At 36.6% G+C, this 14,490-nt stretch overlaps 1 protein-coding gene across 1 annotated transcript in view; it reads right to left on the minus strand.

The window, feature by feature from the left end:
• Nucleotides 1–250: 250 nt before the first annotated feature.
• Nucleotides 251–14,490, minus strand: part of LOC110312334 (uncharacterized) — a 44,392-nt gene continuing 30,152 nt past the window's right edge. Inside the window, exons 2-4 of the mRNA XM_029471639.2 lie at nucleotides 6,537–6,607; nucleotides 3,716–3,842; nucleotides 251–2,523 (exon numbers count right to left, since the gene is read on the minus strand). Of these exons, the coding sequence (XP_029327499.1) occupies nucleotides 1,118–2,523; nucleotides 3,716–3,842; nucleotides 6,537–6,607 (1,604 nt within the window). The 3' untranslated portion in view covers nucleotides 251–1,117. The remainder of the gene's footprint in view (nucleotides 2,524–3,715; nucleotides 3,843–6,536; nucleotides 6,608–14,490) is intronic.

Below are 14,490 nucleotides of genomic sequence, written 5' to 3' on the forward strand. Positions count from 1 at the left end.
TCATTCCTAAGACCATCGAGAATATGGGTTCTCCTATAGTGTTGAGCAAAACCCATGAGGTCATTCCACCCCCAAAGGGGTTGCCAACCACAGGATGAAACACACTGCTCTAATTTTACTGTTATGTTACAAGTTTGCAGAAAATCTTAGTGGATTCAGCTATGTTTTATGAGAGACATTTTCTGGGGAAATGCAACATATAGATTCATCTACACACCCCAAGTGGAAACTGAAAACAAACAAGTCCAACTTGTTGAATCAATGAGATTTATTGGAGTTACACACAGGAGTATGGGTAAGGAGTTAGTGGTCAAAGCCAAAGATTTAAACATAGTTACTATCCTAAAACTTGAAACCAGCATATGATATAGATTACTTATGAATACTGGACATTTGGAGGAAACTGCATATCTGTAAGCACATCTACAGGATAAAGAACATCCTATCTTTGTGGCTTAGTTTGCCATATCATCTTTTAAGAAGTTTGAGTTTTTGTCATTTGAATTAGACATACAGAATGCTATTGGTGTCATTATTTTGAGAGGAGTATTACCAATCTTAATCAGTGGGTAATTCCCTTTGCAATGGATATCTCAGTTTCCAAGGAACTGTTATAGAATATCACATTTTTTCTGGCTTCCCCACTTGGATTTTATTATGAACTATTTGAAGAGTGAGCAAGTAAAAAGATTTAAAGAAAAAATTCTTTCATTGTCACATTTCAGGAGGTTCTCTTAGCATAGGTGCTTGATATTTAATAAGATTTGTATATTTATATAATGGTTTTCACAAGTTTCTTATGTTCATAACAATTCTCTAGTGCAGAGCTTGAAGTGCCACAAAAATACCGCTTGCATAAAGTATATACGAGACTTTTCAAAGTGGAAACTTTTTCCTCACCAGGAATACAAGATACTTTTTTTTAGACCTGAGATTCTGGAAAAGAATTTTCCTCATACAGAGTTTCTGCATGGTTTCTCTCCCCTATGTGTTCTCTGATGTCTTCTAAGAGATAAGTCAACAGTGAAGGATTTGCACATTTACATTTGTAAGGTCTCTCTCCTGTACATACTCTCTGATGACTTCTAAAATGATTTTTCTTTGTAACAGATTTGTATCATTCACCTAATTTGTAGTGTTTCTCTACTGTATGCATTCTCTGATGAATGTTAAGATTACATTTCGGGGTTAGGAATTTATCACATTCACCATATTTATACAGTTTCTCTGCTGCATGTGTTTTCTGATGAATACCAAGACTGCATTTTTGGGTAAAACTTTGGTCACATTCACTACAATTGTATAATTTACCTCCTATATGAATTCGCTGATGAATTCTAAGCTCACTTTTCAGGGTAAAACATTTGTCGCATTCACTACACTTATAAGGTTTCTCTCCTGTATGAATTCTCTGATGTCTTCTAAGATCGCCTTTCTGGGTAAAACATTTGTCACATTCACTACATTTGTAAGGTTTCTCTCCTGTATGAATTCTCTGATGTCTTCTAAGAATATCTTTCTGGGTGAAACATTTGTTACATTCACTACATTTGTAAGGTTTCTCTCCTGTATGAATTCTCTGATGTCTTCTAAGATTGCCTTTCTGTGTAAAAGATTTAACACATTCATTACATTTGTAAGGTTTCCCTCCTGTATGAATCCGCTGATGAATTCCAAGGTCACTTTTGACAGTAAAGCATTTGTCACATTCATTACATTTGTAAGGTTTCTCTCCTGTATGAATTCTATGATGAATAATAAGATCTCCTTTGCGTGTAAAGCATTTGGTGCATTCAGTACATTTGTAAGGTTTCTCTCCTGTATGAATTCTCTGATGAATTCTAAGATTGCGTTTCCGGTTAAAAGATTTGATACATTCACAACATTTGTAAGGTTTCCCTCCTGTATGAATTCTTTGATGACTTCTAAGACCACCTTTGTGGGTAAAGCATTTGCCACATTCACTACATTTGTAAGGTTTCTCTCCCGTATGAATTCTCTCATGAATAATAACGTCTCCTTTGCGGGTAAAGCATTTGTCACATTTGCTACATTTGTAAGGTTTCTCTCCTGTATGAATTCTCTGATGACTCCAGAGATCTCCTTTACGGGTGAAGCATTTGTCACATTTACTGCATTTGTAAGGTTTATTTCCACTATTGGTTTGTTTAAGCGTGAGTTCATGTTTAGTGTCAAAAGCCTTATCAAGCTCTGTGTTATGTTCTTTTTGTCCTATGTGGATTCCTTGATAAAGACTAATGATAGAACACAAATTTAAACAGTTTACACAGTTTTTACATCTGCAAGGTTCTTTGGTGTTCATAGAACCATGTCTGTTTACATATGATGATTCAAGAGATATATTTTTATGACTAGCTCTATAAGATGTACTTTGGGTGTGTTCATGAATGAGTTTTCCAAGTTCATGACATTTATAAGACTGGAGATTCATATGCTCGTGGACAATACACTGTGTGTCTTCATCCAAGATGTTCTCATATTTATGAGTTAAGTGATGACTCTCTGAAAAAAAGTACAATTAGAGATGACAAGTATCAACCGATGAGTAAGAGACTATCCTGTGCTTGCTGAAGTTTTCTCAGGTAAATTAGCCATTCTCAAGGATAGAGATCTCAAGAGAGGTCTTTGTTTCATAATCATTACATGGATGCTTAGAAGAACCACAAATGTCTTCTATATAAAATGACTGGAAATATAAATGGCCTTCTAATTTTTATTTAACACATTACTTTGCAGAAGGGTGGGTGAATAGGTGATTGAGGAGTAAAGAACTTTGAAAAAGGAGCTCACTGAAGGATCACATAAACAAAATTTCTCTATTTTCTTCTTTATGTGTTGTGACCCAGTGACACTGTGTAGTTTTGGCCAGCTAGGAATTCATTATGTAATCCCTATTGGCATGAAACTCATGATATAAAAAACACGTTGTACATCTTCTCCCACTGAGGCCAGACCAGGCAGTCCTTTGCTGTATATTTGTCAGGGGCCTAGAAGGAGCTCATGTATGCTGCCTGGTTGGTGGCTCCATGTCTGACAGATCTCAGATGCACCTAATCCTCAAGAGACTTGAGGCCCCAGAGAGTGGTGAGGGCTGGGAGTGGGGAGGACATCCTCTTGAAGACAGTGAGGAGGAGGAATGGGATGAGGAACTATGGGGGTGGACTGAGAGGAGGGTAACAACTTTAAAAAATAAAGGTAATAAAAAAACAAAGCAAAACCAAAAAGAAACCGTGTTGTACCAGTACTAAACATAAGAGACCACAGGTAAAAAGTAAATAAACAAGCTATAACAAAATTCTCACAACCAACAGATCTTTCTCTATTCAAAATATTCTGCATTTTTAAAATTCATAACTAAATACCTAAATTTAAATAATAAAATTAAAATATTCCAATTAATATGTATATGGCAATATATTTTCTTGCTCTCAATATTAAATTCTTTTCAAAGAATTCAAACTGGGAAGTTTTGATTAAAAGTACATACACAGTTTGGAGATATTACACAGAATATAACACCTGTTCCTTTTCCAAAGAATGGAGAGAAATATAAAGGAAAGAAAATGAAAAAGTTTTGTTGATAACAAAAGTTATCCTTATTCTGGAAGTCTTTAGACATTTCAGAGAGTTTACATAAACAAACTAGGTAAATTCAATGAATGAATCAGGAATTCTACAAGAAGACTATTCTTACCCACAAAAAAGAGATTTTTGTAATTCTCTAACATCACATCCACATACAATGCCCTCTGAGCACAGTCAAGATATTCCCATTCATCCTGTGAGAAGTCCACAGCCACATCCTTGAATGTTAACTGACCCTGTAATGAAAAATACCTGTTTACCAAGTGCTGTTAGATACAAGTCTTTTCCTAGGTAGAAAAGACCTAAAGAATATGAAAAAAAATTGTGATGAGTCATGGCAAATATGTCAAGACAAACATCTACAAATGTTGAAGAAATGTGTTAGAAGTTAAGCACTGCAGCTCTTATACAGACAAGGTATAGAATTAAATACTATATTCCTTACATTCATAATGTCCCTCCCCTACAGAATTTTCTGATGTTTTCTACAACCTAAGCCACAGATGAAGGATATGCTACCATTACTTAATTTGAAATTCTGTCTGAAATTTGGATTTTATAATCCAAAATTGTTTCCTAGCATCTGCATGGAACTACACAACAGATTTTTATTCCCAATTCTTTGAAATCCAATGCACTCTTCTGAACTCTACAGGCTAGAGGGATACATATGACATGTACAAACATTCAAGTAAATGTAGCAGCATACATAAAAAAATTAAATTTGAATTGTAATAAAAGATGCTATCTAAAATTGTCATAGACAAAATTCTGAATAAAGTAAATAGAAAAAACAGTATTTAACAGCATTAAAATTATTCAAAATTTTCTCAACATTGCCATATGCAATACAGATATTAATAATTCCATATATTCAATATGGTCTTTCACTATGAATAATTACTGTATGTGTAAAGAAATGGCATATGTGACAGTACATTCAGATGATGTAGAATCATTTTATTTGATCTAACCAAGTTTTTTAATTGAGAAAGAATTATACTAATTATTCAGAATTTTTAAAAAACATTATTGCTTATAAGACTGACTTAACTGAAATTTTGAATCTTAAAATGTTAAATATATTTTCTTTTCTTTCAACACACATTGTAGCTCACTGCCATGGGTAACTTCAGTCCCCAGGGCTTGATGTTGAACTTGGGAAAAGGAGCATAATGTATCATTCAGTGTACATAAAAATATGCAGATGAACACTTATATTCTTAAAATATTACTGCAAAGAAATATCACCACAACCCTTCAGATTTTGTTCCCTATGTAATACATATCTTGGGAGAGAGAAAAGACATAGGGTGGATTGAACATTCTTTCTGCTAAAGAAAAGAGAGAGAACAATATAATAGGGAACATTCATTCATGCTTGAAGTTGATGACTTTTCCACAGGACCAAGGAAATACACTCCAGAAAATTTTTACTAATATATTCTACATGCTGCACTACAAAGTTAGAGACAATAGTGTTTATACTATTTATAAAAAAAAAAAATGAAACCAAAGAGAAAAAGAAAATAACCATTTATATCTGAGATCTTTCCTCACTGTCTTAGGGTTTTATTGTTATGAAGAGACACCAATACAAAGGCAACTCTTATAAAGGACAACATTTAATTGGGGCTGGCTTATAGGTTCTGAGGTTCAGTCGTTATCATTCTGATGGGAACCATGGCAGAGTCAAGGCAGGCACAGTGCTTGTGATGATTTATATATGCTTAGGCCAGGGAGTGGCACTATTAGGAGGTATGGCCTTGTTAGAGTAGGTCTATCATTGAGGGTGTGTGCTTTAATATCCTAGTCATAGCTGCCTGGAAGTGAGCTTTTAGCAGCCTTCAGATGAAGATGTAGAATTCTTAGTTTCTCCTGCACCATGCCTGCCTGGATGCTGCCATGTTTCCACCTTGATGATAATGGATTGAACCTCTGAACCTGTACATCAGCCCCAATTAAATGTTGTCCTTATAAAATTTGCCTTGGTCATGGTATCCGTTTGCAGCAGTAAAACCCTAACTAAGACAGTGCTAGTACTGGAGGTGAAGAGTTCTATATATTCATCCAAAGGAATCCAGGAACAAACTGGCTTCAGGCAGTCAGGAGAAGAGTATTAAGGCCCACCCCCCACAGTAACACTTCATCTGACAAGGCCACACCTACTCTAACAAGGCCACTCCATGGGCCAAGTATATTCAAACCGCCACACACACTGACACTGGGCAGAATGTCTCCCAAGACAGATTTCAAGTGTCAAAACAAAACTATTTTCTCTGTGTGACATAAAATGCCAAAAGGAGATACCAGATTACTGAAATCTGCATCAAACCTAAGAACACATCTAAGTTATTACAAGAGAAAGCCACATATTCCTTCTATCATCTGTGCTTCTAGGGAGCTGAAATATTTACTATTAGAATTCGAGACAGTGAGTGAATTCTAATTCTATTCTTCCATAAATTCTACCCTTCCCATATATTGCTCTGTGATGTCAATTTATATGTATGCACAGATCCAAATTCACAAAGTTACTTCTGAAAACATGACTATCCCTGAAATGCAATTTATATGACACATGAGACCTTTCTTTCCTACTAATATTAAAGGAAACAAGTTCATCTAATGTAGAAATTGGTCATAAATACATTCTTGAACATCATTTACAATATATTGTGTTTCAGAACTGCAGGTCTTCAGTCCTAGCAATTTATGTCCTCACAGTATAACATCCAGTGAAAACATAATTGGGCAAGGCTGAAAGTGTAAGTGAAAGATCTAAAGAGTTAATTTTGATTATTGGCGAAGAACAACGATAAATCATAGAAAATGAACACTTTAGATAACATTACTATAGGTAGAGAACTAACAACTAACAGTTTAAATAGTAAAAAGAATTTTCAAAGAAATGCAGACAGGACACTGACCTGGGGAGCATTTACCAGAGAAGCATTCATTCTTCTTGCTGTTCTCTGAGTTTCTGTCTCAGCAATATAGACTGGAATTCAAATTGAAATTTTACATCAAGGTTGCAAAAATTAAAAGCTAAAATTAATATAGTTCTATCATGGACAATTCTAAACCACATAAAGAGAACCCAAAATGAAAATGATATAAGAATACTTGTCAACGTTCTTACAAACAGGAGAGCATAGAATAACATTTAATGTGGCAATGAAAATGACCACAATCTCAGGCCTTTTCAAACCTCAGCAGTTAAGACACACAAACATAAAGCAAATGCTTATCTGCTGCAAAACACTACTGTTCATGGTTATTACTGGCAACTTATGATTCAAGGACCAGAGTCAGGGATACATGGCTAGTGGGTACTAAGAAGGATATCTAGCATTAAATGGAGTTTGATTAGCTATCACACTAGAATACAGTATCTGACCCTTTCTTCAAATGTCATTTTATACAGTATATCTATTTCCCATGTGTTTCCTGTTGTTGTGGAGTACAGATAGAGATTCTACCTGCCAAGTACCATGTTTTATCATTTTCATCATCATGGATCCTAAAGTAAATATATCATTCTAATTTACTCTTCCTTTCAATATTGAACTCTTTTCTAAGTTGCCTTTGTGTAGGAATACTGATCACTTGAAATCCACATGAATGCATTTATAAGTAGAATATTACGATTCAGGACACGCATGTCTTTAAATTGAACATTCACAAGCTAAATGTTCTAGGCTAGTGGATCTCTATCTTTTAAATGGTATGACCTTTTAATATACTTGTAACACACTTGTAAGTTACTGTGGTAGACACACCTGTAGACTGCTATGGGAGTGGTATATCAGTTACTAATACCATCAGAAATATGTGTTTATGGTAGGCTTAGGTGACCCTTATTATAGAGTCAATTAACCCTGAAGGGTCACAACTCACAAGTGGAAAATAACTGTTCTAGGTAATGTCAAGGCAGAATCATCAAGAAGTAGGCATGGCAGAGACTCTTTGATGGCTGCTATGCACAAGAAATGTGCACAGAGATAAAGTGAATCATTACTGGATATGCCCTTGGAGGCAAGGTGTACTCATTATGTCAGATCCATCAAAATCCTATAACTTTTGGAAACATTATCCTGGACATGCATACATCTGTGTCTTAGAATATTGCTCCAGACAGTTCTCAGGTTCCCCAATTTAGTAATGGCTCCAATGAGACTTCTCAGTTCTTGACTGTTATGCATTTCCCCTACGATGATAACCCATACAGTTGCACATGAAAATAAGAATGTGTGAAATGGGACTCCTGTCATATATACCTATACATATACACCTACACTCAAGCATACAAATATGTACATACATATAAACATACATTTATGTATGTCTCAAAGATAATGATTCATTCTGAATGTTAAAATACTATTACTACACAAAGTTGTCATGACCATAAAATTAGCAATATATGCAACTCATTCAATGTATTATATTGGCCTTATATTTCTCTCATATTAAATAGTTCTCCAGACATTTAACAAACACTTATATGGTTTCATTCTATGCCACTGTCGATATAGTTTAGGTTGACAATGGGAAACACCAGAAGGATGACATGCTGTAGAAAGTTATACAAAACTACTGAGAATTAAAGAGGAAACTCTAGTTTCCTATAAACAATTGAAAATAAACTTTTTATGTCCTAAAACTAGGCCACACAAGTGCTGACTCAGCGTTTCCAGTAAAAAATGTCTGAGGACTGGTCAGACTCAGCAATTCTTTTAGAAAAAGCTCTAATAATCTTGAAGAGAATATTGCATAATACAGAATGAAAAGGAATGTTATACAGTCATCACAAAAAGCTGTCTTTACCTTGATACAGAAAGCAGATGAGCAAAACAACAATAAACAAAAAACAAAACCACCAAAACAAATAATCATAGAACAGTTGCAAGGATATACATTGACCAACAGGTTTTTTTCTAATGGATACAGAAAGGGAACAAAAGTTGATTTCATGCCAATACAAGACTGTTTCAACCACACACAAACCAAATAATTCAAGGCACAAAATATGTAATAAGTGACAGAGGACACAAAACCATGTCAACATATCCAAGAAATACCTTAGGCAAATTACCACATTAGATCACTATGAAAGCACGGAAGAATATTAGCATATCAGTCCATGTTTTCCCAACACTGGAGCGCTCAGGTGCTGGGCCTCAGGGAAGCACTGATAGACTTCTCTGGGGGTGGGAAGACACAGTCTAAGATAGGGAGCTAAAGTTAGGGTTCCCTGACTTCTGGCCCTACAGTTGCTTTTGAAGAGCCACACAGAAATGTTGGGGACAAAGTGTCAGGGGTCCACAGGCCTGCAACAAGGTCTGGACCAGGGCTCCCAAACTCCTAGACATCTAGGCATAGCTGAGTTGTTAGAAGCTGAGAGTGGAGTCAGGGGCCTGCAAGCTGAGGATGATGTCTAGCCCAAGGTTAGGGGTAAATAGGAGTTCCAGCTTAGCTCATTGGTGATTTCCTTAGCTTGGCAGCAGTTGTCTAGGGGCACAGACCTTCTAGGAAAGACTTAAACTGCAGCTCTATAGGCAATGGCCTTCTCCTTGCTCCCCATGGTGGTTCTCAAGGAAAGAGACAGTCCATGGTTATCCATGTTCACTGTGAAAAATGGATGTGTACCAACCTCTCAGGGTGGAACAAAGATTAAATACCTTTTGCAGGAAGAAATGTCTGGCAAGAGAAGCTTATTGGCTAAACCCTCAAGGCCTCTAGGTACCTCATTAGCATGGAGAACTCCGTTTTGGGCTACATGACCAATATAGGAGTATGGCATGTGTTCCTGGCTAGAAATCTAAGAGGTAGCAGGGAGGTGCCTATCCTCTCTCAGGTGGGTACCTGATTAGTGGAGCCTCAGGCTCGCTCTACTTTACCATGTTTCCTGGCACAGTTCATCACCCCACATGAGAGCAGAAGGAACATACCACAGTATAATCAAGATAGTAGCCAACAATCATTTGACTATACTCAGAAGAAAATCAAGGATGTGTAATTGCTCCACAATAACCCGTAACAGTAGATCATTGCTTACAAAGAGCAAGCAAGACCTACAACACTTTCAATGTGACAAATAAGAAGGAAAGCAAATTTTTCCCAAATTACATAATTTGGGAAACACAATTGTTTATTCAAAAACTACAAGCATTCCACAAGAAAGCTCCAATGTGATAATACTCTTAATAAGCTATATAAAAATACAAGAAAATATTGCTTTGTTTTACACGTTCTTAGAGAATAAGTTGAGAAGTCAGTAGACCATTCATTGTCTAAAAATGTTATGGATATGCTAGTATAGGATTCAAACTACTAAAAGTGCTCTGTAAACTGCTGGGCAAAAAAATCATTAGTGGCTATCCTCACATGCTAACCTCTAGTGTTATAACACTCACCCTTGGGGCATAGTATCCTGACCAGCACAATAGTGCCACAACTATTTTGTAAATAACAAAAGCCTTTCTGGCTTGAATTGAGGTCAGCCCACAAAAGAAATGCATAGCTGACACTGGAAGCCAGCCAAAAGTCAACAACTGGAAAGATCAAGAATGGAATCTATGACTGATGTACTGCTACATGTATATTGTAGTTATAGAGTTTCCATTGCTGTCAAGAGACACCAGGATAAAGACAACTTTTATAAAGGACAACATTTAATTGGGGTTGACATACAGGGTCAGAAGTTCAGTCCATATCATCAAGTCAGGAAGCATATATAATAAAATCAATGTAATCTATCAGATAAACTGAAAGAAAAAAATCCTCATTATCATTGCATTAGAAGCCTTTGACATGATCCATGGATAGATTTGGAACACAAGGAACATATTGAAACATATTTAAGGTGAGCTCCAGCAAGTTAACAGTTAAAAGCAAATTAAGTGAAGAGAAACTCAAAGTGATTCTACTAAAATTAGGAACAAGTCAAGGCTGTCCACTCTCTCCTTGTACGTTCAATGTAGTAAATTAAGTTCTAGTCAGAGTAAGAATAGAAATAAATGAGATCAAGAAAAAAAAAAAACTTAGAGAGAAAGAAGTCAAAGTATCATTATTTTTAAGTTATATAATAATATACATGAACGACCCAGACTAAACTCCACTTACATATGGACACCTGATTTTTGATTTTAAAAAAAAAGTCAGAAATACACCATGGAAAAAAGAAAGCATCTTCAACAAATGGTACTTGTCTAACTGAACTTCCTTGTTGATGAATGCAAGTAAATCCAAATCTATCAACCTGCATAAATTTCAGTCCAAGTGGATTAAAGACCTAGACTTATGGTTTTTATTACATTGAAGAGATACTATGACCACTACAAATCTCATAAAGACAAGCATTTCATTGTAGCTGGCTTACACTTTCGGAGGTTGCCAGGAGCCTGGCCTGCTCATGGAATCTTCCTGGAATTAAGTCAATTGGAGAAGCATCAGTGGTGCAGGATCAGTGGGGAGGAGGAAGAAAAATTCAGTTTTGTGAGCTAAAGGTTGATTAATATAATAAATAACCTTTACTTAACCTTACTATAAAATAACATTTACCAGTTGACTCTTAAGTTATTCTGAGGCCAGAAGCCAAAGACCTCAGGCAATGAACACTCACACAGCAGAACATTAAGTAAAGACATTCTTTGTGCCCCCTTCCCCCATGGAAATACTCCAAGTTTCCCAGTCCTGAGGCTGGGGATTTCATTAACTCCTTGTAAGCTAGAGTTTGTTGCAGAAATAAACAACCACTTTGAAATAGCTTCTAACTTTTATTATTTATTATTATTTTTATTATTTCTGAGAGAAAGAAAAAAGGGGGGAAAGGCCTGGGGGGAAAAACCTGTCTCTTTCTTGATCTTAAGGAAAAGCCTAACTTTAAGAAAAGACCCATCTCTCTCCCTTTCTCTCCTTTACACTGCTCTCTTCTCAGCCCTGTTATATTTATCTGCTTTTCTCTGCTTTGTTCTCTCTGTCCTCTATTCTTCTGATCTGTCTCATCATTTCTTGTTCTTGTATACATGATCACATGGTATTTCAAGCATCTTTTTTTAGATGGTAACAATAAGTTCAAAAATAAATTCAAACCAAAAATTGAATAAGAAGTCGCACCAGAGACATTTATATGAGTTTCAATTAAGACTTGTTATCTAACTAAACATTATCTGGCATTACCTGTGGGGTGGTGGATTGTGCACAGATAGCCTGGTCCTAGTATAGCATAGGTCTGGCACAGCAGAGACGGAGGTAGAGCTGAAGGACACGGGGGTGGGGGTGGGGGAGTGACTTCCCCTCCCTGCATGCCTGGCCAGAGATCTCCGTGGAAAACCTCTGGTACCGAGGCCCACAATTACCTCCACAGGTTCATCGAGAATTTAAATCTATACTTCTTATGTTTAAGTTAACACGTTATGTTAACAGATAAAACACCTGTCTAGTGTCTCATTAGTACTGAAGTACAGTATAGATAGACTTAGTCAATACTTAATCTTCTGTTCTTGTATGTACCATAAAAAGTTCATTCCCAGTTTATGGCTGTTAGTTAAGAGATAATGGTTTTATAGCAGCAAAGAATATTTTTAAAGATTGTAAGTCTGCTTTATGCCTATATTATTTCCTAGTTGGAAATAGCTTATGATACATGAAGACTTGCAGGGCCTTAATTGTAGCCCTTTATATAAAGGGTTCAATAATGACTAGCATAAATTTAAGGATTCTATAGTCACCCTTCCGGTTGGCACCAGCTCTGGGTCACGTTGGGCGCGAATTCGACGGATGGTCCCACAGTCCCCAGGGGACTCTCCACGGGATCTTAACATCACTGGTGAGTGGAACACAACATCTGTTCCAAACCAATTGTGATGGGCTTATGACAGCAGGAGCAAGAACACAGGAGCCCTGCCTGACCAGCAGTTTGGTTCCTTCTGATTGGTGCTGGTATACCTTGGTTTTGAACATACCAGACAGCCCGGTCCCCAGAGGAGAAATCATTTCCAGGCGCTGTAACATGCCTAGGAGCTTAGGATTCCAGGATCCCAGGATAACAGGAGCTTGGTCACACCAGGATCTCAGAGTCTCAGAGGAAGCTTGACTGCCAAGAACTCTGACACACCCAGAATCTCAGGTTCACAGGAGCCCAAAATCACAGGATCACAGAGAAAGCTGGACTCTTAAGAGTCCTGAATCATCCGGGATTATAAGAAGGACAGGATCCAATCAGATATACTGGGGAAAATAAGCACTTGAGATAATCAGGTGGCAGGTGGCAGGAGGCAAGGGTAAAAACAGAAGCAACAGAAACCAATGTTATTTGGCATCATCAGAACCAAACTCTCCCACCATAGCAAGTCCTGGATACACCATCACACCAGAAAAGCAAGATGTGAATCTAAAGTGACTTCTCATGATGATGGTGGAAGACATTAAGAATGAAATACAGGAAAACACAGGTAAACAGCTAGAAGCTCTAAAAGAGGAAACACAAAAATCCCTTAAAGAGTTACAGGAAAACAATACCAAACAGGTAAAAGAATTGAACAAAACATTCCAGGATCTAAAAATGGAAGTAGAAACAATAAATCACAAAGGAAGAAAACTCTGGAGATAAAAATCCTAGGAAAGACAGAATTCAAGAGATGGAAGAGAGAATCTCAGGTGCAGAAGATGCCATAGAAAACATGGACACAACAATCAAGGAAAATGCAAATACAAAAAGATCCTAACCCAAAACATCCAGGAAATAAAGGATGCAATGAGAAGACCAAACCTGAGAATAATAGGTATAGATGAGAATGAAGATTATATGGTTAATTTTGGAGAATGAGGATTTTCAACAAAAAGGGTCAGTAAATATCTTCAACAACATAATTAAAGAAAACTTCCCTAACCTAAAGAAAGAGATGCCCATGAAAAAACAAGAAGCCTACAGAACTTCAAATAGACTGGACCAGAAAAGAAATTTCTCCCGACACATAATAATCAGGACAACAAATGCACTAAATAAAGATAGAATATTAAAAGAAGTGAGGGAAAAAGGTCAAGTAACATTCAAAGGCAGACCTATCAGAATTACACCAGACTTCTCACCAGAGACTATGAAAGCCAGAAGATCATGGACAGATGTTATATAGACCCTAAGAGAAAACAAATGCCAGCCCAGGCTAATATACCCGGCAAAACTCTCAATTACCATAGATGGAGAAACCAAAGTATTCCATGAAAAAACCAAATTCACACAATATCTTTCCACGAATCCAGCCCTTCAAAGGATAATGAAAGGAAAACTCCAACACAAGGAGGGAAAGGACACCCTAGAAAAAGCAAGAAAGTAATCCATCAACAAACCTAAAAGTAGACAGACACTAGAACAGAATCCCAACTATAACAACAAAAATAATAAGAAGCAACAATTACTTTTTCTTAATATCTCTTAATATCAATTGACTCAATTACCCAATAAAAAGACACAGACTAACAGACTGCCTACATAAACAGGACCCAACATTTTGGTGCATACTGGAAACCCACCTCAGGCACAAAGGTATATACTATCTCAGAGTAAAAGGCTGGAAAACAATTTTCCAAGAAAACAGTCCAAAGAAACAAGCTGGAGTAGCCACTCTAATTAAAATAAAATCGACTTCCAACCCAAAGTTATCAAAAAAGACAAGGAGGGGAACTTCATACTCATCAAAGGAAAAATCTTCCAGGATGAACTGTCAATTCTGAATACCTATGCTCCAAATGCAAGGGCATCCACATTCATTAAAGAAACTTTAGTAAAGCTCAAAGCATACATTAACTGCACACAAAAATAGTGAGAGACTTTAACACCCCAATCTTATCAATGACAGATCCTGGAAACAAAAGTTAAAC

Source organism: Mus caroli, unplaced genomic scaffold (genome assembly GCF_978045245.1).
Source record: "Mus caroli unplaced genomic scaffold, Mus_caroli_1 scaffold_18, whole genome shotgun sequence".
Lineage (NCBI taxonomy): Eukaryota > Metazoa > Chordata > Mammalia > Rodentia > Muridae > Mus > Mus caroli.